Source organism: Eschrichtius robustus, chromosome X (assembly GCF_028021215.1).
Source record: "Eschrichtius robustus isolate mEscRob2 chromosome X, mEscRob2.pri, whole genome shotgun sequence".
NCBI lineage: Eukaryota > Metazoa > Chordata > Mammalia > Artiodactyla > Eschrichtiidae > Eschrichtius > Eschrichtius robustus.
The window spans coordinates 134,662,173-134,686,505 of record NC_090845.1 but is presented as its reverse complement, the minus strand read 5'-3'; the positions used below and the strand labels follow the sequence as shown (position 1 = coordinate 134,686,505).

Here is a 24,333-nt window from a genome sequence, read left to right as displayed (position 1 = left end):
GGGCTCCCCGAGGGCCAGGGCAGGGCTGTCCCGTCGTCCTGGATGTGCCGGATGTGCCGAGGTGCTTTTGGAAACCCCCCAGCCCCTCACCCCCAGCTCTGACTCCTCTGGTGCCTCCCGCCCGAGACCCTCCCATGGCCTCTGCTGACCTGGCTCCGGCTGCCCGTGTTCCCTGGCTTCCCGTGAGGCTGTGGGCGCTCAGGAGCTGGCGGCATCCCCACAGCCGTCCTCCATCAGGCTGTCGATGGCCTGGAGCGGATGACAAGTGCTCCGAGTCCAGAATCACAAGCACATGTGGACACACCTACTGGGAGGAGCACGAGACAGTCCTGGCCTGGAACATTCAAACAAAGGGTTGAAATTCACCTGTGTGCGTACTGAGCTTCCCTCGGGTGCCAGGGCTGTCCCAGGAGCTGCAGTCCAGCAGTGAGCAAGTAGGACCAAGTAAGTCCCTGTTCCCTCAGTGTGTGCATGCCCAGTAATTTCCCATCCTCCGCTCGGTAGTCTCGGTAAGGGCTGTCCCCGTGGGAAGCCACTGGGGCTCAGGGTGTGGCTGGCCTCCTCTTTGGGAGTGGCCGGCGTTGGCTGCAGCTTCTAGGAAGAGGCTGCAACGGAGGCCCATCTTGGGCGGACCTGTTTTCTGGAAAGAGCCCTAAATAAGTCTGTGGACGGACAGCCTGGGGGCGGGGAGGGGGGTAGTAGCCCTCTGGGGTCAGGATCCAGAGGGCAAGGGGGTGGCCAGGGAAGACCTGCTGCCTTTCAAGCATGCATCCAGCTGGAGAAACAAAAGAGGAAGGCACCCTTACTGCTTTGGGGTGGGGGGGGGGTCTTCCCCCCTCTGGTGGGGGAGGCAGATGAGTGCCGAGGCTGAAGAAGGACACACCAGGGATGCCAGGCACAGCAGGGGCTGCGGGCAGCTCCGCCTGAGGGGCTGCTTGAGCTCCACCTTCGCGTGAGGGTCCCGGAGCTACAGGTGCAAACTCGTGGGTGCGGGAGCCCTGGCGCACTCTTGGAACCCCGAGTTCTGGATGGCTTAAGGCTGCTGATGTGTGCAAAGAGCCAGACAGAGGTGGGCAGGAAGGGGCCACATCGTGACAACGGTGGAGCCCGTGCGGAAAAGCCGGGATCCCATCGGAGGGCCTCGGGAACCGAGGGAAGGTCTTCAGCAGGAAGTCGGTGTGGAGTGATCTGTCCCTAAGGAAGACCCCTCAGGCAGAGATGAGGCAGGGAAGCCTCTGGGAAGCCAGCTGATCTAGGTTCATCTAGGTAGGAGGTAGTAGAGGGCAGTGGGCCTGTGGGGAAGAGACGGACTCCAGAGAAGTTCAGGGGGGGTGACAGGAAAATGGTGGCTGCTGCAGCAGGGTAGGGAACAGAGAGTCCAGAGAAGTCAGCGGCTGCAGAGCCTGGTGGGATGAAGGTGGGGAGACGTCAGGCTGGGAACGGAGCTTGGTGCCTGGTGACTGCTTCAGAAAAGAGAGTGGGAGCAGCCGGAGCCTGCCATCCTCACGTGTGACAAGAGAGAGGAGGGACAGCCAGAGCTGAAGGCCTGTTTCTAAGACATGTAAACACGTTTTATGTGCTAGTGGGAAGGAGCCAGCGAAGAAGGAAAGATGGCAGAGACTGCAAAGACCTAACAATCGCTAGCGCAGGTTCCTGAAGGAGCGGAAAAGATGGGATCCAGGGCCCAGGAGGTGGGTGGAGATGCTCTGAGCTTCCAGACCGTTCTTCCTGCACCCAGCCTCGCGGCCAGCTGAGTGGAGTCAGCCGGGAGCCTTTGTGTGACACCATCTGACCCTGTCCCACCTGGATCTCTTGACCACTCTCCACAGCCTCCCGCATGAAACCGAAACTTCTGAAGAGGACCTCCCAGCGTCTCTCACAAGGCCCGCTTCTAGCCTTTCTGGAACGCCTTCGCCCTGCCCGTCGTCCCCCGGGCCGAGAACCGCTCTCCTCCAGCCCTTGGGGCCCTGCTCAGACGGCTCCTCCTCCCGGCAGCCCGCCCCGCCCTCCTCGCCGGGCTCGGGGGCGCTGCCTCCGCCGGGAGTGACCGCGCGCGGCGCCCCCGTGTGGCCGGGGCTCGTGACGGCGGCGGCGGCGGCGGGGGACCTGGCGGAGGGCCCGGGCACCGCCCCTTCCGCCCCGCCGGGCGACGCACGAGGCCGGCTTAAAGGGGAAGTGAGTCAGTGTCCGCGGACTCGGCCGGCCGAGGCTCGCGCCCGCCGCGGCCCCGAGAGGCCCCGGCCCGGCGGCGGCGGCGGCGGCGGCGGCGGCGGCGGCGGCCATGGCCGGGGGGCCGGGCCCGGGAGACCCCGCGGTCCCCGGCGCGCAGCACTTCCTGTACGAGGTGCCGCCCTGGGTCATGTGCCGCTTCTACAAAGTGATGGACGCCCTGGAGCCCGCCGACTGGTGCCAGTTCGGTGGGTGGTGGCGGGCTGGCGGGGTCGGGGCGGGGCGGGGCGGGGGGCGCGCGGGGCCCGGGCGCCCCGGCCTGACGCACCCCCGCCCCGCAGCCGCCCTGATCGTACGCGACCAGACCGAGCTGCGGCTGTGCGAGCGCTCCGGGCAGCGCACGGCCAGCGTCCTGTGGCCCTGGATCAACCGCAACGCCCGCGTGGCCGACCTCGTGCGCATCCTCACGCACCTGCAGCTGCTCCGCGCGCGGGACATCATCACGGCATGTGAGCGCGCGGCCCCGGAGCCCCCGGGACTCCCAGAACCCCCAGGACCTCGGGAGGGGGGCCGCCCAGGGCCTCCCCTGGAGCTCCTCCCCCCCCGCCTGGGCCTAACAGCCCTTTCCTTCCTCTGCTTCCCAGGGCACCCTCCCGCCCCCCTTCTGCCCCCCAGCGCCACCGCCCCGAGGCCTACCAGCATCTCTGCGCCTTCTGAGGCCGCGGCCCCCAGCCCCCAGAAGTTGCACTCGTCGGCCTCCACCCTCCTCTCACCAGGTAAGGCGGCTCCCGGGGGTTGGCCTGATGAACCTGAGGAAAGGAGCCCCTTGACACTGGCCACAGCTGTAGATCCGGCCACTGGTCTCTGCCTGCCTCTCACTGGTGTCTTTATGAAGCTTTTCCAGGCTCCCAGGCTCATTCTGATCCCGAGCTCGGCCCTGTCCCAAGCCCTGCTGCCCTCCAGCCACCACTGCCGTCGCCAGCCCCTTCCTGTATCAAGGTAGGTGGGTCCTGCCCCCACCCAGAGGTTTGAGACAAGCAGTGAGAAGGCAGCCTTTGGTACACTGGGGAGCCCCAGCCAGCCCAGCAGGGGTGGGCTAGGCAGAGGGGAGGAGGCGGGACCTCACCTGATCTGGGGTCTCTTCCCACAGCGGAGCCCGGAGAGCCCAGTGTCCCTCCTGCAGGGGGCCCACTCCTCTTCGTTCTGCTGGCCCCTCCATGAGATTTGCCAGGGCACCCATGACTTCTCAGAGGAGCTGAAGATCGGGGAGGGCGGCTTTGGGTGTGTGTACCGGGCCGTGATGAGGAACACGGTATATGCTGTGAAGAGGCTGAAGGAGGTGTGTGTAGCGTCCAGGCAAAGGCTCTGGAAGGCTGTTAGCCGACCCTCACTTTTCTGGCCCTCCCCCCACTACCCCACACGGCTCCTTCAGCCCTCTGATTTCCCAGTCCAAGGCCCCCGCCCCTTGCTTGTTCTGGGCCCAAAACAGGAGGCAGACCTGGAGTGGACCACGGTGAAGCAGAGCTTTCGGACCGAAGTGGAGCAGCTGTCGCGGTGAGCCTGTGGCGTCCCTCGTGGTGCGGGCAGCGGGACAGGCCCACCGGGACCGTGTGTCTCCCAAAGGCTGCCAGGCTCAGGCTAGCTGAGGAACCGGCAGGGACTGTCCCCACGATGGCCAGATGGAAGGCGTGGTAGATGCTGGGGGCCAAAGTGCTCAGACCCCACTTTTTCAAGCAGGTTTCGTCACCCAAACATCGTGGACTTTGCAGGCTACTGTGCTCAGAGTGGCTTCTACTGCCTTGTCTATGGCTTCCTGCCCAACGGCTCCCTGGAAGACCGCCTCCACGTCCAGGTAGCCTTACCTGGCCTGGCACGTTGCATCACACTTGGCACCCGGGCAGAGCGGGACACGGGGCCTGGGCTCTCGGCCTCTGCGACCGGGGCCCCTCCCTGCTGCTCCCGCATGCCCAGAGGCCTGGCTCGTGGTGCCTCTGAAAGGGGGTTCTGGAACTCGGAGTAGCTTGACTCGGGCTTCTCCCCTTTGCAAGCAGGGTAGCGGAAGGGTCGCGTCAGCATTGCCCTGAGGGAAGGAGGCGATGGACAGCACCGGGGCCCCATCTAGGGAGGCACCCGCAAGACGCAAGGGCTAACCGAACACAGGGCAGGAGCATCTCTAACCTCACGCTGAAGGGCTCAGGATAAGCGTGCTGTGTGTGGGGAGGCGGGGAGAGAGCCTCCGACGACATCCTGATCACCCCAGAGCCAGGACTGCCAGAGTCTGTGAGGGGTCCCCAGGGCATGATCCCGGCCCCGTGCGCTGTGCAGAGAGAGCACCGCAGGAGCTTAGTCTCCACTCTCTTCTGAAGTAGCTCCTGGAGACTTTGCTCCTCATTTTCCAGAAGGGGAAACTGAGGCCCAGAGAGTCAACTGCTCGTCCAGACCCCTTGGTGACAGGTGGAGGGAAGGATGGGGGTCAAAGAACAGTGGCCCGCAGCCTCCCCTCTGCCCCTTTGCTCCTTCTGCACTTCCAGACCCAGGCCTGGTCCCCTCTCTCCTGGCCTCAGCGACTGGACATCCTTCTGGGCACGGCCCGGGCAATTCAGTTTTTACATCAAGACAGCCCCAGCCTCATCCACGGAGATGTCAAGAGGTGAGGAGGGGACACAGCCAGGCCCCCGGGGCCTCTCAGAGTGGCAGGAACATAGTCTACGGCAAGGGGTGTTGCTCCCAAACCTTCCGCCGGCAGGGAGCCGTGGTGCCTGCTCGCCACGGCCCGCTGTCTGGGCCCAAGAAGCCTTGACCTGAGCGCCCCCCATGAGAGTAGGCCTACCCTCTCCCGCTCGAGACTCAGGTGGGGGACGTCAGGGCTGGGGGCTCTGAGTACCCGGCGTGGGACAGGTGTGGAAGCAGAGGCCAAGGACGGGCCCCACTGATGAACAGGGGCTGAGCTGTGTGAGCGTGCTCTGGGGGCCACGTGCTCGGAGCCCCAGGTGGCTGGGACGCGCAGGCGCACCAGCCACTGTCTGTGGGCGAGGTGCAAGTCGGCAGTCTGATTTTGTCACGACCAGGCAGGTGGGGGGGGTCACGGAGTGAGGCCAGGGCCAAGGCCGGGCCGACACCACTCCCTTCCCTCCCCAAGTTCCAACGTCCTTCTGGATGAGAGACTGATGCCCAAGCTGGGAGACTTTGGCCTGGCCCGTCTCAGCCGGTTTGCAGGCGCCAACCCCAGCCGGAGCAGCGCTGTGGCCCAGACTCGGACTGTGCGCGGCACCCTGGCGTACCTGCCCGAGGAGTACGTCAAGACGGGGAGGCTGGCCGTGGAGACCGACACCTTCAGTTTCGGCGTGGTGAGCCCCTGGGCCCTCTGTTGGAGCTTCAGCTCCAGGGCCCCGCCCTCCCCGGTGCGGGCCACTTCCTCGGTCCCGCACCTCGTTTCACGTTTGTAGTTTTGAATCCTTTTGTTTCAAGTGGGCCCTCCAAACCGCCAGAGCTTTAGTCCCACGGCTGCGGCTCTGTCCCTGCCGGGAGTCGGTCGTCGTGTGCCTGTCTGAGGGATGTGCCCCTGTCAGCCCCGGTCCGCGCCCAGCAGCCTCTTTGGGGTGGGCACCCCCGTCCACTGTGCGCCCCTCCCCACCCAGTGGCCCTGCCTGCCCCGCCCTCCAGCCTGTCCTCTCTCCAGGTGGTGCTGGAGACCCTGGCTGGCCAGAGGGCTGTGAGGATGCACGGTGCCCAGACCAAGTACCTGGTGAGCCTCCCGAGGCAGGGCAGGGAGAAAGGCAGGCGGGGAGGGAGAGAGGGAGGCCGGGAGTTGCTGCTCCTGGCGACAGACAGGTGTAGAGCCGGAGGGCGGAATGATCTGGAACGCAGTGCCCCACGGGAGCCAGCCTCTGCCGCTGCTGACTCATCCTTGAAAATAGGCAGGACCCCAGACGGCTTCATTTACCTTGCCGAGGAGAAACCTGTCTGTCCTCTTGGATGCAGTGGGCCTTTCTAGACCCCGCCTGGGCTGCGGGTGGGCAAGGAGGGCCCCAGCCACAGTGGAAAACAGAACAGGGCGGGCGCGTGGGGACGGGGGAAGCTGTGGCAGAGAATGGGGCCGCCTCTGAGAAGCCCTCCCGGGTGCTGTGGAGCAGGTCCAAGCTGCCCGGGGCCTGACCATCTCCTCGCCAGGCCCGTCTCCGCTCGCTCTCCGCTCAGTCGGCGCGTGTGCTTCACGCTTTACAAGCTGGTGTGTTTCCTGGCCTTCTGCTCCGGGCTTGGGGCTATTTCTGTCCGTTGCCGGGTCTTGGTGGGTCTGTGCCAGAGCCGGGCAGCCAAACAGGAGACGTCCTCCACGTGGGCCGCTCCGCCCGGTGTCAGCACCGCCTCGAGCAGCGCACCACACTCCTCGGGCCTGACCGCTGGTTCTCTGTGCCACAGCCAGAGTGATCTTTCGTAACCGTGAGGAGACTGTGGAAGCCCCTTTACCTGCCCGCCACCAGCCCCCTCTCTGTCCTCCAGACTCGGGCCGGCTCCCCGATGCCTGCCCCAGGGCCTTTGTAAGAGCCTTTCCCTCTGCCTGAAAGGCCACCCCCGCCCCCAACCCCAGTCTTTCCTCCCAGTCCTTCCCCTGTCAGAACTCAAGGTGGCCTCTGGTCCTGTTCCCACCCCTCTCGGCTCCGCCCTCTCCGGCTAGTTCATCCCTTTAGATCCCCGCTGAAGTGTCTCTTGCTTGGGCCCCAGTTGAAACCCCCGTGGGCCTCCGTGCCGCAGTTTCCATTGGTTAAGAGGCATGTCGGCGCCTCTCCCCTCCCAGGAAGTCAGCTCTGTGAAAGTGGGCCCGGGTGCCGTGTGTGTGGCTGGATCCCTGGGGCCTGGGGCACCACTGGGCACCAGCGACGAGGGTCTGGGGGCCGCAGCAGAAGGCATGGCCCCCAGTGACCACACTCACGTTACGTGTCCCGCAGAAAGACCTGGTTGAAGAGGAAGCCGAGGAGGCTGGGCTGGCCCTGAAAAGCACCCAGACCACACTCCAAGCAGGTCTGGCTGCAGATGCCTGGGCTGCCCCGATCGCCACCCAGATCTACAAGAAGCACCTGGACCCCAGGCCTGGGCCGTGCCCACCAGAGCTGGGCCTGGCCCTGGGCCAGCTGGCTTGCTGCTGCCTGCACCGCCGGGCCAAGAGGAGACCCCCCATGACCCAGGTAGTCCTGTGAGGCAGGGGGAAGGGAAGCAGCTGAGATGCCAGCCACCCGTGGGGGACCGTGGCCTGCTGGAAATGCCACATTCCTGGCACTGCCGTGTAGGGAGCCAAACACGGCACCTCGCAGACCTCTTTCTTGAGGAAGTCTCCAAATGTTCCTTGCCTGCCTGTGCTTCTGCTAGGAGTGGCCGGAGCTCCACTGAACCCCGCCTGGTACACAGAGGGAGGCGAGAGGCTTTACTGCGCCCCCTTCTGGGTGTGCTGCGCCACTGCATCTACCTTTTTGAGTCCCCTCCCCATCACCCACCTCTTTCTCTCTGAGAAGAGGAAGAAGCCCCATTTGAGGGCATCAGGGCAGCGAGGTTCGCTTCCTAGAAGACAGAGAGAAGCCATTCTAAGTCCTTAGCTTTGGTGGCTACAGCTCTCTTCTTCGTCCACGACCCGGAGCCGCTGTGCGGTTTGACTACCTTCTGTGAGGACCGTGACTGGTCTCCACGGCCAATCCTGGGCCGCTCGCCCTGAGAGCCCCTCTCCCTCCTCGCAGGTGTACCAGAGGCTGGAGAAGCTGCAGGCGGCAGTGGCAGGGCCGTCTCTGGAGCCAGAGGCCGCCAGCCGCAGCCCCCCTTCCCCTCAGGAGAACTCCTACGTGTCCACCACTGGCAGTGTCCTGAGCGGTGCCAGCCCATGGCAGCCCCTGGCAGCGCCCTCGGGAGCCCTGGCCCAGGCTACGGAGCGGCTGCAGAAAGGCGCCAACCAGCCCGTGGAGAGCGACGAGAGCATGTCCGGCCTATCTGCTGCCCTGCATTCCTGGCACCTGACCCCGAGCTGCCCCCCGGGCCCGGCCCAGCCAGGCAGCCCTGGCCCAGGGGCCGCCGTGTGGGCGCCAGCACCCCTCGGGCAGCCTGGCTGTACTCAAGGGGATGCCACCCGAGAGTCGAGCTGGGGGAGCGGCCCGGGGCTCCAGCCCACAGCTATGGAAGGTACCTGGGGACACGTGCCCAGAAGAGGGACCAGCGGCCTCCTTTGGTGGCAGTCCCCATCTTCCCCACCCCCGGCCTTCTGGGAGGAGAGAACTGGGGCCTACCGTTAAGCTCCCTGTGTCCTTAGCAAGTTCCAGGCCACTGTCTTGGGGAGGCCCCCCACCCGGCCTTGGAAAGGCCCACCGAGGACGGTCCCGTGCCGTCTCATCTCCCCGGACCGCGGCCCCAGCTGGCTGAGGAGAGGCCAGGAACTTGCTCCCCGGAAGCCGGGGGCAAGGAAGGCCTAGTCCAGGACCAGGCTCCAGGCCCAGCAGCTAGCCAGGGCCCTGGCACGGCCCCTTCCAGGCCCCGCTCTCAGAGAGAGCGCTGAGGACCTCTGTCCTTCCGAAGGGCAGGGAGCTGGGCTGGGGACCGGGAAGGCTCATGGGGCCAGAAGTGTCGGCAGGGAATTCCAGGGCCATCGGCCCCTGTGGCTCAGGGGGCCCTCTCTCCACCCCAGGACCGCTCTTGGGCAGCTCCTCGTCGTCACCGCCCCCCCAGATTGTCATCAACCCGGCGCGACAGAAGATGGTGCAGAAGCTGGCCTTGTACGAGGATGGGGTCCTAGACAGCCTGCAGCTGCTATCGTCTAGCTCCCTCCCAGGTACCCCCAGGACCGTGCTCTGCAGCCGGGCAGCTGGCCTCTGGGCCACTCGGAGCCTTCGTTCTGATGGGGCCCAGGTGGGGCCCCCGCTCCCCGAGCCCGTCACCCCCTCGAACGGCAGCCGGGAGCCCGGCCGGCCCCCACGCCTCCTTTGGGAAGTCGTGTATCCTGGGTACAGCCCTGTCCCAGCTCCCTCTCCTCCTCCTGACGACACGCACCTTCCCTTAGCCTGGGGGTACCAGCAGCCCCCGCAGCCACGGTCCATTCCAGGTGCTGTTCGAAGAAGTGCTGCTTAGGAACAGAAATCGCTAATTCCAGAGAGCGCCCCGGGACAAGGGGGAAGCGCAGCCCAGCCCTCGAGCGCCTCCTCCTGTTTGCTAACCGACTGGCGTTTCTTCCCCCCCCCTCTGCAGACTTGGGCCTGGGGCACCAGAACAGGCAGGGGCCCGAAGAGAGTGATGAGTTTCAGAGCTGAACTGTCCGCCTGGTCAGATCCCTAAACCCGGAAGTCAAAGTTCTCATGCTTGGAAGTTCTCACAGCTCGCGAACCCTCGGCAGCCTTGGGGGCTCCATCCTCGCAGAGGAGGGCAGGTGGTGGCCCTGCTGCTCTTGGGGCGTGGGCACAGGCAGGGCTCAGGGCCCCCCGGGCCGGCTGCTGCTGGCTGTCAGTAGGGCAGGACATCTCAACAGCCTGCCTTCAGGCCAGCATTCGCGGGAGAGGAAAGCCGATGTCGTTGGAGGGGCCGGTGGCGGGGAGGAGGGCAGGTCTGAAGGCTGCTGGCTACACAGGCCAAGGAGGAGAGGTGAGTGGTCCAGTGGGACTAGCGGGGCGCCAGCTCCCCTGAGAGTTGGGCGGAGCTTCTGCAGCCCAGGCCTACAGTAGCAGCCCTTAGCCCTTCTTTTCAGACCCTGCTGAAGCCCTGGGGAAAAGCAGCCACTCTGATGACAGGGGCCGATGAGGCCAGGGGCCCTCCCAGCTGCTTGTAATTGGGAAGGGGAAAGTGAGGTGCGGCTGTCCCGTGGTTCAGTCCACTAACTAGAAGCGGGCGTCCTGGGAGGCCCCAGCGAGTGCAGCAGCGCCTCCCAGCAGGCCGGCGTCCGCAGTCTTCCCCAGGGAGCCGGGAGCCAGCCTAACGGGCCACCGCGCCAGGTCGGGCTCCAGAGGCCACAGGCTCAGCCTCAGGCCCGGGCACTGCTTGTGACAGAGGGGCCACTACCCCAGGTTTGGCTAGGCCCCAGCCTTGTGTTACCCGGACAGTGAGAAGCCCCAAGACAGCAGGAAGTTGGGAGCAAGACAGAGAAGAAGGAAAATGAAAATGGGACTCATATTTTTAGAAGCAAGTCAGCGTTCCTGTAACTGAATGTCTTTGAAAGTAGCCCAGGGCTGTAGCACAGGCTTCGAATGATTTTGTGTCTGCAATCATGAGTCACACTACATGCCCCACGAAGCTAGGCATTGGTGAAGTCCAAGTTGTCCTGGAGTAATAAAAACTTACACTTTGATCTCTGGCTGTACTTGTAGGCTTTGTGGCACTGAAAGCCTTGAGCTTTTCCAGAGCTTTTCATCTCAGTGTTCTTGACTGTCCAAACCCAGAGCCCAGCCTCCCACCCGCACACCCTCTGGAGGTTCTTGTTTCCACTCCCATTAAGCCACCATGCTGGTGGCAGATCCACAACACTACTACCCAGCAGTACTTTCACAGGTTGTTAAATTTTCCCTATTTTATCGATTTTGACGCTATTGTAAATGGTATTTTAATTTCGTTTCCTAGTTGATCATTAACAGTGTATAGAAACACAACTGAGTTTTGTATATTGGCTTTGCATTCTGTGGCCTTGGCTTCAATTCACACCTTAGCTCTAGTAGTTTTTTGGTGAATACCTTGGGATAGTTTATGCGTACAGTCATCTCATCTGCAAATAAAGACAGTTTCACCTCTTCCTTTCCGTTCTGTATGCCTTTCAGTTCTTTTTCTTTTCTAATTAATTAATTAATTAATTTGGCTGCACTGCGCAGCTTGCGGGACCATGGTTCCCTGACCAGGGATTGAACCCAGGCCCATGGCAGTGAAAGCGCGGAGTCCTAACCACTGGACTGCCAGGGAATTCCCTCATTTCTTTTTCTTGCCTTGTTACACTTGCTAGGGCCTCTGGTCAAATGTTGAATAGAAGCGGTGAAAGTGGACATCCTTGCCTTGTTCTCAACGTTAGGGTGCAAAGTGTTGGCTTTCACCATTAAGTATGATGCTACCTATGGGATTGTCATAGATGTACTTTGTCAACGTGGTAAAAACCCCATAAATTGACTTTCCAATATTAAACCAACTTTGTATTCCTTAGATAAAAACAGCACTTGGTCGTGATGTGTTATCCTTTTATATATTGCTGAATTCCATTTGCTAATATCTCTTGAGAATTTTTGCATCTGTGTTCATGAGGGGTATTGATCTGTAGTTGTCTGGTAATATCTTTATCTGGTTTTGGTGTCAGGGCCTCATAAAATAAGTTGGAAGGTGTCTCCTTCGCCTGTGTTCTTTTTTTTTTAAACGTGATGATTCATTTATTTATTTATTTATTTACGGCTGTGTCGGGTCTTCGTTTCTGTGCGAGGGCTTTCTCCAGTTGCGGCGAGCAGGGGCCACTCTTCATCGCGGTGCGCGGGCCTCTCACTGTCGCGGCCTCTCTTGTTGCAGAGCACGGGCTCCAGACGCGCAGGCTCAGCAGTTGTGGCTCACGGGCCCAGCCGCTCGCCGGCATGTGGGATCTTCCCAGACCAGGGCTCGAACCCGTGTCCCCTGCATTAGCAGGCAGATTCTCAACCACTGCGCCACCAGGGAAGCCCTATGTCTGACAATTTTGTTAAAAGCTAAAATATTTTTGTTTCTTTTTTTTTTTAACATCTTTATTGGAGTATAATTGCCTTACAATGGTGTGTTAGCTTCTGCTTTATAACAAAGTGAATCAGTTATACATATACATATGTTCCCATATCTCTTCCCTCTTGCGTCTCCCTTCCTCCCACCCTCCCTATCCCACCCCTCTAGGTGGTCACAAAGCACCCAGCTGATCTCCCTGTGCTATGCGGCTGCTTCCCACTAGCTATCTCTTTTACATTTGGTAGTGTATATATGTCCATGCCACTCTCTCACTTTGTCCCAGCTTACCCTTCCCCCTCCCCGTGTCCTCAAGTCTATTCTCTAGTAGGTCTGCGTCTTTATTGCCGTCTTGCCCCTAGGTTCTTCATGACCTTTTTTTTTTCTTTTTAGATTCCATATATATGTGTCAGCATACGGTATTTGTTTTTCTCTTTCTGACTTACTTCACTCTGTATGACAGACTCTAACTCCATCCACCTCACTACAAGTAACTCAATTTCTTTTCCTTTTATGGCTGAGTAATATTCCATTGTATATATGTGCCACATCTTCTTTACCCATTCATCTGTCGATGGACACTTAGGTTGCTTCCATGTCCTGGCTAATTTTTTTAAATTTACTTATTTATTTATTTATTTATGGCTGTGTTGGGTCTTTGTTTCTGTGCGAGGGCTTTCTCTAGTTGCGGCAAGTGGGGGCCACTCTTCAATGCGGTGCGCGGGCCTCTCACTGTCGCGGCCTCTCTTGTTGCGGAGCACAGGCTCCAGACGCGCAGGCTCAGTAGCTGTGGCTCACGGGCCCAGTTGCTCCGCGGCGTGTGGGATCTTCCCGGACCAGGGCTCGAACCCATGTCCCCTGCACTGGCAGGCAGACTCTCAACCACTGCGCCACCAGGGAAGCCCTCCTCCTGTGTTCTTAAAGGGCTTGTGTATCCTTCGTGTTACTTTTTTTTTTTTTCAATATTTATTTATTTGGTTGCACCAAGTCTCAGCTGCAGCAGGCAGGCTCCTTAGTTGCGGCATGCAGGTGGGATCTAGTTCCCTGACCAGAGATCGAATCTGGGCCCCCTGCATTGGGGGTTCAGAGTCTTAGCCACTGCACCACCAGGGAAGTCCCCAGTGTTACTTCTTTAAATGTTTGATGGATTCACCAGTGAAGTCATCTGCACCTGGAGTTTTCTTTGTGGGAAGGTTTTTCATTGTAAGTTCAATTTCTTTAATTAGATACGAGGCCCTTCAGATTTTGTTTCTTCATGGGTCAGTTTTTGTAACTTGTGTGTTTCAAGGAATTTGCCCATTTCATCTAAGTTGGTATAAACTTAATAATCCCCCCTTACCCTTTTATGTCTGTAGGATCTATAGCAATAGCCCCTCTTTCATCCCCAATATTGGTAATTTTTGTCTTTCCTTTTTTTTGATCAGCCTAAATAGAGGCTTATCGATTTTATTGATCATTTCAAAGAAGCAAGATTGGTTTCACTGATTTTTCTCCATTGTTTGCCCATTTTCTGTTTTAGTGATTTTCCACTCTTTATCATTTCCTTTCTTTTACTTGTTTTGGAGTAATAAATCTTATTTTGCTCATCTTTTTTCAGCTTCTTAAAGCATAACCTTGAATCACTGATTTTAAACCTTTCTTTTTCTAACATAAGCATTTGAAGCTATAAATTCCCTTTGAGAACACCTTTAGCTGCATTCTACTCATTTGGATAAGTTCTGTTTTCATTATCATTCAGTTCATAATGTTTTCTAATTTTCCTTGTGATTATTTCTTTAACCAATATCTTACTTAGAAGTGTATTTAGTTTCCAAATATTTGAGAATTTTGCAGATATCTTTTTCTTATGTGTTTTTAATTCTGTTGTGGTCAGAGAATTTACTCCGTATAGTTGCATTTCTTTTACGATTATTGAGACTTGTTTTATGGCTTAATGTATGGTTTAGCTTGGTGAATGTTCCATGTGTATTTGAAAAGAGTATATGTTCAGCAGTCGGGTGGAGTGTTCTGTAAATGTCAGTTAGGTCAAGGTGGTTGATAGTGTTCGAGTCTCTGGCAGACTGAGAGAAAATGATCGCAGCCTCCAACTGTAATTGTGAATTTGTCTTTCTCCTTTCAGTTCTGTCAGATTTTGCTGCATGTATTTTGAAGCTATCATTGGGTGCATACACATTTAGGATTGTTGTGTTCTTGATAAATTGGCCCTTTTATTATCATTTAATGCCCCTCTTTATCTCTGGTAATGTGCTTTCTTTTGACGCCTGCTTTATCTGGTATGAATAGGAGTGGCTACTCCCAACTTCCTTATGCCTGATTTGTTCCGTGGTATAACTTTTTCGGTTCTGTTCTTTTAACCTATCTGTGTCTTTGTATTTAAAGTGCAGTTATAGATGCATATGGTTTGGTGTTACTTTTTGTTTTGTTTTGTTTTTTGTCTGTTTCTTTTTCAGTCTTACTTTTTTTTTTTTTTTAGAATCAATTTTATTTATTTATTTGTTTTTGGTTGTGTTGGGTCTTCGTTGCTGCATGCAGGCTTTCTCTAGTTGCGGCGAGCAGGGGCTACTCTTCTTTGCGGTGCGTGGGCTTCTCATTGAGGTGGCTTCTCTTGTTGCAGAGCACCGACTCTAGGCGTGCGGGCTTCAGTAGTTGTGGCATGCGGGCTCAGTAGTTGTGGCTCGCGGGCTCTAGAGCACAGGCTCAGTAGTTGTGGCCAACAGGCTTAGTTGCTCCGCAGCATGTGGGATCTTCCCGGACCAGGGCTCGAACCGGTGTCCCCTGCATAGGCAAGCGGATTCTTAACCACTGCGCCACCAGGGAAGTCCCTCAGTCTTACTTTTTTAACCACTCTCATAATCTCTGCCTTTTAATTGGTCTGTTTAATCCATTTACATGTGATGGTTAGGTTTAAGTCTATCATCTTGCTATTTATTTTCTATTTGTCCCATCTGTTCTTTGTTCCTTTTCTCCTCTATTCCTGATTTCTTTTGATTAATCAAATATTTCTGGTATCCTGTTTTTTCTCTGCTGTTGGCTTGTGAGCTCTAATAACTGAGACCATTGGTTCTGCTCAGGAGCCCCCTCCTCCTGCACCGTATTCTGGAAAGTACCTCCAGGCGGAAGTGCAGGCTGCGCATAGCGGTCGCCACACGTGTTTGCCTTCTGATCACAGTCTTGCGCTGCCTGTTGCCCGATATCTGAAAATAGTTGTTTCACATATTTTGACTTGTTTCCTAGTTGTTCACAACGACAGGGCTATTCTGGCCAGAATCGGAACTTTCCCCTCTTTTCTGAGGAATTCTTCAGTCCTAAGATCACCCCATCTTTCTCCTGCAGGATCCATTTCTTCCTCCCTCCTGGATCTACTTTCATTAGCTCACTGACTTTGTATAGCTGTAAACAGCCAGGTGACAGCCACTGCTGAGATCTAAGTCGGTACCAGTTATCTGTTGTTCCAAACCACCTCAAAGTTGAGGGGCTGAAACGATGACATTAACTTTGCCTGTGAACTTGCAACCTGGGCGGGGCTCCGATGGGACAACTCAGTGTCAGCTGCAGTGACCAGAAGGCTGGTTGCTGGCACCATCCGGAGGCTCCCACACGTGTCTGGTGGTTGATGCTGGTGGTTAGGCAGGGACCCTGCTGGGACTAGGACACCTACACATACCTCTTCCTTGTGGCCGTGTGGCTTCTTCCCAGCATGGGGCTGGCTTCTAAGACTGAACCTCTTGAGACAGCCTGCTGGAGGCTGTGTCACCTTTCATGGTCTGCTTTCTGCTGCACCCTCGAGGGGAAAGGAATTACAGTCCAGCTTTTGATGGGAGGAGTGTCAAGATTCATGGACGGGTTGAAAACCAGCCCAAGGGCATTTCCGTCCCCCTGCAAAGGTCCCTCATGCGAGAGGGGCACTAGGCTGGCTGCAAACACATAGATGAGTCCGCTGTGTTCTTGAACTTCCCATAAATGGAACCGTGTAGCGCGGGCCCTGTCGTGCCCAGCTGCTTTCGCTCAGCACATAGTTTTGAGATGCAGCCGTGCTATTGCGAGCAGCCGTAGCTGATGGGCTTTCATGCCCGAGGGGTGTTCTGTTGTAGAAACAGACCGATTTCGTCCCTTCTCCCCTTCACGGACATCTGGGTTTTCACTTTGGTGCTGGTATAAGTAAAGGTTCCCTGGACATTTTCATGCATGTCTTGGTTATGGATGCCCCCCTTCCTCTTGGATGTTACATCCGTTAGGGTTTAGGCCGAGAGGCAGAGCGACTATTGGTAAGAGAATAATCGTTACAGATACGGTTAGACCTGCAAATCTACATGAGGCTGTGTGGCTTCTGCCTCTGGTGTTGGGCCTCAGGTCAGCAGCCCTGGCCTCTGGAAGGGAGAAACAGCCGTTCGTGGGAGAGCAAACCCGAATGGAGCCTGCATCTTTCTTGCTGTATCCAAATGCTGGCGATGCAGGTGGCCTGCAGACAAGCGGGCACCCCACGGCACAAAGTCAGGCGCGCAGCTGGCCTGGAATTTGGACCCGTGGGAAGTGCTGCTGGGGGTTGCTGCCCCCCACCTGCCAGATCCCAAGCAGATTTCTCCTGTGGCCAACCCTGACCTGGGACCACACAGGGAGTGGGACTCTGGGAAACATCATTTCAGTTTAGCTAGAGTGACGCAGTACCAGAGTAGCCCAAGCATACGTACTGGGAGCAGGACGGCTGGGTCACGCGGGATGCGTGCGGTCAGTTTTAGCAGATTCCTGACAGACGTTTTCCCGCGTGGCTGTACCAGTTTACCCCCCTTCCCCAGCAGTTTGTGAGAGTTCCAGTTGCTCCACATCCTCGCCAGCACTTGGTGTTCTCAGCACGTTTTCATTGTAATCATTCTAACAGGGTTTAGACTCGTTGTGGTTTGAGTTTGCATTTCCCCGATGACTAATGATGAACGTCAGAGGCGGATAGGTGGCTGCCTGGGGGGGCGGGGAGGGAGGGGCGGGAGGGAAGGGTCACCAGGGGCGAGAGGAAACTTTTGGAGGTCATGGATATGGCCATTCTCTCAATTGTGGTGACGGTTTCACAGATAGAACTTTCAAAGACTAGGCTTTAAACTACGTGCAGTTGATTTTATGTCAGTTTTCCCTCAATATAGCTGTTTTTTCAAAATACAACGTGACTCTTTTAAGCAACATATTGTCGGGGGTTTTTTTCCATTTAATGCAGCCTGACAATGCCTTCATTGGCATTTTAATGTAATTGCCCATATGGTTGTGTGTGTGTTTGTTGTGGTAAAATACACATGACATAGTATTTATCATGTGAACCATTTGGATCCGATTCAGTAGCACTGGATACATTCACAGTGTTGCGTAACCATCACCAGTAGCGAAACCCCCAAACTTTTTCATCATCTCCAACATAAACCCTGTGCCCACTAACCAGTGACGGCCCATTCTCCCTCCTGAGATGGCCGTGTTGTCCCATCTGCTCTTTGTTCCTTCCTTTTTCCTTTCTCACCTTCTTTCAGTGTCACTGGTGTCATCCTTCTTGGGTTACCCTGCGGATCGGGTGTGCAGCCCTGCATTTACCCCTCCCCCTTGCCCTGGTGCTGCTGTCTTCACGTTGGCGTGGTTTGACTTCTGCTGTGTTTACCTCATAGAGTCCCCTCCTAACGCTCTGCATGCCTTCCCGCAGCTCTGGTCTTCCACCCTGGATCCCTCCTTCCCTCCCTTGCTCTCTTTCTCAGATGATTTCATTTCTTGACCGAAAATAAGGTCAAGAAAATAATCAGAGGATAACATCACCATAGGGGCCATTAACGAGCATGGAAACCCCTCTGTGGGGCCCATGGCCTAGACGTCAGTACTTTTGGAATAACGCTTCATTTTTTAATTTTTTATAAATTTATTTATTTTTGGCTGCATTGGGTCTTTGTTGCTGCGCGTGGGCTTTCTCTAGTTGCGGCGAGCCGGGGCTACTCTTCGTTGCGGTGCGCGAGCTTCTCGTTACGGTGGCTTCTCTTGTTGCGGAGCACGGGCTGTAGGCGCACGGACTTCAGTAGTTGTGGTGTGCAGGCTTCAGCAGTTGTGGCTCGCGGGCTCTAGAGCGCAGGCTCAGTAGTTGTGGTGCACGGGCTTAGTGGCTCCGCGGCATGTGGGATCTTCCCAGACCAGGACTCGAACCCGTGTCCCCTGCGCTGGCAGGCAGATTCTTAACCACTGCACCACCAGTGAAGTCCCGAGACCACATTTTGTTTATCCATTCTTCCATAGATGGGAATGTGGGTTGTTTCCACTTTGGGGCTGCTATGAATAGTGCCGCTATGAACATTTGTGTATAAGTTTTCCTGTGGCTGTGTTTCATTCCTCTGGGAGTGGGGTTGCTAGGTGATATGGTAACGTATGTGTAACATTTTGAGGACCTGTCTATTTCCACAAGGGCTGCGCCATTTTACAGCCACACCAGCAACCTGTGAGGGCTCTAATCTGTCCATGTCCTCACCAGCCCCACGTTACTGTCTGTCCTTTCGATGATAGCCATTCTAGTAGGTGTGAAGGACTAGCTAATTGAAGTTTGGGTTTCTACTTCCTTAGTGACTAATGACGTTGAACATCCTTGCACGTGCAGGGTCATTTTCCTTCAGCCTGAAGAACTACCTGCAATATTTCTTACAGGACAGGTAGGCTGGCGTTGAGTTGCCCCAACGTTTGCCTGAAATGTATTTATTTTGCCTTCATCTTTAAAGGCGATTTTGCTCGGTATAGAACTCCAGGTTGGCAGTTTTTCTCTTTCAGCACTTTTAAATATGTTATCCCATCACCTTTCATTACTTCTGTTGAAAAGCCATCATCAGTCTTACTACATTGCTTCTGCAGTCAATGTTTTGTTTCCCTCTAGGTGCTTTCAGTAGTTCTTCTCTGTCTTGGATTTTCAACGGTCTGACTGTGTGACGCACTTCGTGCCTAGCTGTGATTTTCTTGGTGTCTGTGTTGCTTAATGTTTGTAACCTCCTTGAACCTGGGGTTTGATGTCTTTCTGTCACTTGTGGAAAATTCCCGGCCACTATCTCTTCAAATATTGCTTCTGTCCTCTTTCCTCTGCTGCTTGAGAACCAGCCAGGGTGACTCTTGCCTGCACCCTCATCTCAAGGATTGTAGCCCCTCAAGTCAGGCCTTTGCTGCTTGCTTGTTCTCTGGTGCCTTCAAATGGTTCTTTAAAAATATACATTTTGTCCAGCTTCTCTAGCAGTTTTCAGTGAGAGTTAGTCTGATATACTCTATCAGTCATGGCCAGAATCAGAAGAAGTCGCCAGAAGTTTTTCTTGACGCCTCCCATTCCTTCGCTCACACCAGCTAACCAACACATCTTATCTTCTTCCACATTGTAGATTTCTCCCCTCTGCCTCGTTCCATCTCCATGGCCCTGCCTTGGCCAAACCGTCGTCAGCTCTGTCACGGCTGGCTGCAGCTGCCTGCATCATGCTGTGGGGACCCTGCCCCTGCCTGGCCCTCCAGCCTTCTCTCCTACCAGTCGGGTCTCTTCACAAAACTCAGAGGTTAAACTGTGCTGTCAGTCAAGACAGATCTGTGCCCAGGCAAGCCAGAGCGAAGTCCAAGCAAACCTATGTCCCTTCACTTTTCTCTCCGTTGAAGGTACGAACCGTACTAAGTTCCACCACTAATGCTAATGCTGGGTGGTTTTTTTGGTTTGCTTGTGCTCTGCGGGCCATCAGTTGCCGTGGCAACCTGGAGTAAGCACTTGCGAAAGGAAGCTTTCTTTGCACCGTCAGCAGGAGGGTCCAGGCTGGCAGAGGGCAGAGGACCCGTGGTCTCCTAGGGACAGGAGAGCAGAGAGACACCGCTCAGCTAGTGACAAATTAGAAGAGACGGTCGACTTGTCCTATCACCTTCATTTTTTATCACCTCACCAGGTTGCAAATGTGACATCAGAAATACTCCCTCGCTGTTGTTTTTCTAGAAGAGAATGAAAGTCAGCAGGCACAAACAGTGAATGGAGACCTCCCTCCTGGGTTGGGTTTTCTGCTGAGTCACTGCCTTAATGGCTCCCCAAGATAACTGGCTCCCCCTCTCTTAGCCTGTTTCTAAGGCAACCAGTGAGCAGGCTGGGAGCAAAGCCAACCTGGGGTCAGGAGCCCCATTCCCGGCCGCCATGTGGTCATTTTTTCCTAGCCAGAACATTTTTAGAGTACATTTTTTAAAAAAACAAACACTGCCTTTTAAAAATACCTGCTCTTTGTGAAGAATCCCAAACAGTACATGAGTGTAGTTACAAAGGAAGACAAACCCCTTCTCACTTTCCCCGCCTGCATCTCCTCCCCGAGAGCAGAGGGCAGCCGCGCAAGCCTCAGTGGTCCACCTCCTGAGACCCAGACCACGCTCGCCCCCCTGCACCCAGCTGGGCCCCCGAAGGCTGTGCCCCGGTGCGCACACTGTCTGAATATACTATCAAGTGACATAAGTGGTCCTCTGCGGAGAGTCAGGTTGTTTCCAGTTCTTTCTTCTGTTTGTGCTTTTGCCACCATAAACAATCCTGCATCCTCGCATGTGTATTTTTACACACTTAGGCAAGGGTATTTTTTTAGGCAAGGGTATTTTTTTTAGGCAAGGATATTTTTTAGGTGAGACCCTTGGGAGCTGGATCACTAGGTCATTTTGGTACATGTAGCCCACGTGGCCTCCAAAGCACCAGGTATTGGCAAAAGTTTCACCTTTGCAATCTTTTTGGTTTTTTTAATATTTATTTATTTATTTAGCCTGTGCCGGGTCTTAGTTGTGGCACGCGGGATCTTCCCTGCCGCGTACAGGATCTTCGTTGCTGTAAGCGGACTCTTAGTTGCGGCATGTGGGCTTCTTACTTGTGGCATGCGTGTGGGATCTAGTTCCCCGACCAGGGATCGAACCCGGGCCCCCTGCATTGGGAGTGGGGAGTCTTACCCACTGGACCACCAGGGAACTCCCCACCTTTGCAAATCTAACCGGTAAGAAGGCATATCTTGCTTTTTATTTTCATTTCAGTATGAGTGAGGTTGGACGTTCTTCACTGGTTTGCCTGCATTGGCCTTTTGAATTTCTTTTCACGTGAGCTATCTCGTCATACTCATGGTTAAATTCCACTGGGCTATGAGTCTTTTATTGGTACGGAGAGTTCTTTCCATAATCGGGATCATATGTGTTACAAGTATTCTATCCTCATTTGTGATGTGTCTTTAACTTTGTTCCTGGTACTTTCCATTCAAAAATGTACTAATGTTCACCTGCCAGAATGGCTATTATCAAAAAGACCGCAAATAACAAATGTTGGCGAGGATGTGGAGAAAAGGGAACCCTCGTACACTGTTGGTGGGAATGTAAATTCGTGCAGCCACTACGGGAAACAGTATGGAGGTTTCTCAAAAAACTAAAAATAGAACTACCATGTGATCCAGCAATCCCACTCCTGGGTTTATATCCAAAGAAAACGAAAACACTAACTTGAAAGGATTCATACAGCCCAATGTTCATATAGCAGCATCATTTGCAATAGCCAAGATAAGGAAGCTACCTAAGTGTCCACCAGGTGAATGGATAAAAAAAGATGCGGTGCATGTATACAGTGGAATACTACTCATGGACTAAGGAGGAAATTTAAATCTTTTAAAATACTAAATACCAAATGTAACCTTATGCCAGTACATTTGAATAATAGCTTATTTTTTAACATTTATTTATTTATTTATTTTGGCTGCGCTGGGTCTTAGTTGCGGCACACGGCTCTTCGTTGCGGCATATGGGATCTTTAGCTGCAGCATACAAACTCTTAGTTGCGGCACACGGCTCTTCGTTGCGGCATATGGGATCTTTAGCTGCAGCATACAAACTCTTAGTTGCGGCTTGTGGGATCCAGTTCCCCAAGTAGGGATCAAACCTGGGCCCCCTGCATTGGGAGCACGGAGTCTTACCCACTGGACCACCAGGGAAGTCCCTATGCCGGCGGTACGTTTGAAATTCTAGATTAAATGAATGATTTTCTTTGAAAAATAAAAATCTCCAAAATTGTCTCAGAAAGTAGAAAAACTGAATACAGCAAAAATCACATATGATACGGAATCATACGCAAAGGGCCCGTGTTCAGCAAGTTGTTCTCACCTTTCACAGAGGCATTCCCGCAGTGGGACAAGCCCAGGGACCCCCGAGTGTAAGCAGAAATGGGACTCAGGGACCCTCCCCAGCTGAGGCCTGTTGGAGGCTGAGGCCGCGTCTGCACCCCCTCCCCACACCCCATGTGGCCATCTGGCTTCGGACCATTCTGCATCTTCGGCTACTTAACCCGGGAGCCTAACACCGCCTACGCTGAGGATGTGTGTGTGGCCACCAGAGCCACTGGAGGTGACCAAGGGGGCAGACTCCCCAAAATGACCACCAGAAAAACCTGTTGATCAGGCAAAGCTGAGTTTACTGGACTCACTGCCAAGGCAATGAGGAAGAACACCCGCCTCGACAGAGGAACCTAGAAGAAAGGCTCAGAGCCTTAGAGCCGTGCAGTGATTTCCAGGTGGGAACCTGGGGACAGGACTTTGGATTGGTGGACACAGCCTAGGGGCGGGGCTCCACCCAGGGTTGGGTTACAGTCTTACCTTCCTAGGGCAAGTCTGTCCTGAAGCCAAACGCTAGTGTGCTCTGCTCCGTTCCCAGTTTGACAGCGCAATGGGAGAGGATGCCCAGTCCCAGAATTGTTCGTCGTGGGGACAGGGTGGCCTGTTTGTTCCCAGCGCAGCTTCACACAGGACCAGGAAAGGGCACTGGTGTCACATTTCACAAGTAACACCCCCTCGGCCACTGTTGGCTCCCACTCATTCCCCTGTGAGGCCACCAAGATGACTTGTTGTTCAAAAAAGGCCAAGATCATTGCAGCCTGCAGTAAGAGAGACCACGACCTTGACAGAGCCTTAGAGGCTTCTTGGAGGGGCGAGGTCAAGGGTGAGGTGTTTTTAATTAGGTTTTTCCAGTCTGGCGTAAGGCAGGTCTTTCAACCAGGGGGTCTGATTGGGATGGAGGAAACCCAGCTCAGGATTGGCGGATCCTGCCAAGCGGAGGCTTTGAAGGTAACTGGAAGAATAAAGGGCCCTCTGAAAAGCCCCCTGAGCCTGCTGTGGTTCTAGGCTGGAGGCTGTTACCCTGATGAGGGCCGGTTGAATAATCTAATGTTTGGATAAATGGATTTGGAGGAAGCTTCTGAAATCAACAATAGAGTTATTTGCAACTTCCACGTCCTAGACAAGAATTTCCTGGCATAGTACAGGCACCGGGAGCTAAGGGCTGAGCGATCGTGGTTTCAGTTCTCACCTGAGCAGGTCAGGAGCTGCCCTGGTGGTGGGGGAAGCCACCTCTCCCTGGGGCTGGCTGAGAGGCACCTTCCGGCACAACCGGCCCTCCCACGACCAGGCAACGAGGGGCACTGGTGGCGGCGCTGTAACATTGGAGGGGAACGCGTGGGCAGCTTGCCCTCTGCAAAGCCCAGGGAGGGGTGCCCCCAGAGAACCAACCCAGGAGACCAGAGGCGCTCGAGTCATCCCCATCTCATCTGGAAGTGGCGGAGCTCCTGGTGCTGGGGGACCCGAGTGAGCCAGGGCGGCCCGGCCGCGGGCAGCCTGCCCCACCACCGTCTGGCATAGCGAGGAGATGGTGCGTTTGAAGTGGGCTGTCTCGCTGACTTCTACCCACAAGGATGTCCTACTGAGGGACCCCCCCAGCAGCAAGAGCCGTGGGGTGGGCAGGGTTGGGAGGCGAGGGAGAAGGCGAGCCCGAGGCGGATGGGCTCCTGGGCAGGGGAGAGACTTGAATCGGGTACAAGGGGGATGTTTGCAAATGAACACCATTGGATTTAAGACCCAGAATGAGACTGACTACAGTGAAAAGTGACGGACTCGGCCTCCCATTTCTTAAGGGGGACTTACTACAACCCAATGGTGGGGGCAATTGCTGGTAAAAATAAAACCATTTTCATGCATATGCTTCCAAGGAGTTGAGACTACCTGCGAAGGCTGGTTAAAGGCATGAAGCCCGATCCTAAAACCAGACAAGCCCAAAGAGAAAACCATGCCCGGTCTCAGATCAGACCCAGCACAGAATGCCAGAATCCGGGCTGGCGAGGCCTGCCTCACGTGCCATCTCAGCAGCCCGGACCAGAAACACACCTCCCTGACGGATGCGGGGCCCAGTTGCCGAGAGGAGCAGTGACCCCCAGCAAAGGAGACTCGAGACTGTCAAGTTTTCTCGTTCTTGGTGTGGCTTCAGGAAATGGGGATGGAACGGGATACCCCGCAACGTTTCCTAACTTGTTTTTTCATAGAAACCTGCCCCTTTTTTGGTGTGGTGTTAATTTTGTAACCAGCCAACTGACTGCATTTGCTTATGTTTTAGAATTCTTTTTTCAGTTGATTATCTTGGACCTTTCAGTTGTACAATCATCTTATTTACAAATAATGAGAACTTTGCTTTGTCGTTTCC

The 24,333-nt window shown here is 55.3% G+C and overlaps 1 protein-coding gene across 3 annotated transcripts; it reads left to right on the top strand.

The window, feature by feature from the left end:
• Positions 1–2,266: 2,266 nt before the first annotated feature.
• On the top strand, positions 2,267–10,477 carry IRAK1 (interleukin 1 receptor associated kinase 1). Of its 3 annotated transcripts, XM_068533431.1 has the most exons (14): positions 2,267–2,417; positions 2,511–2,678; positions 2,814–2,945; positions 3,065–3,168; positions 3,320–3,508; positions 3,659–3,723; positions 3,907–4,021; positions 4,701–4,819; positions 5,309–5,516; positions 5,849–5,914; positions 7,116–7,352; positions 7,896–8,331; positions 8,831–8,974; positions 9,388–10,477. In XM_068533431.1, exons 1-14 carry the CDS (start codon positions 2,282–2,284, stop codon positions 9,447–9,449), a joined length of 2,181 nt encoding a protein of 726 aa, XP_068389532.1. In that variant the 5' UTR covers positions 2,267–2,281; the 3' UTR covers positions 9,450–10,477. The 3 variants fall into 3 exon arrangements, with proteins under 3 accessions (XP_068389532.1, XP_068389530.1, XP_068389531.1); XM_068533429.1 differs by having other exon boundaries at positions 3,320–3,723; XM_068533430.1 differs by having other exon boundaries at positions 2,267–2,678.
• The last annotated feature ends 13,856 nt before the right edge of the window (positions 10,478–24,333 follow it).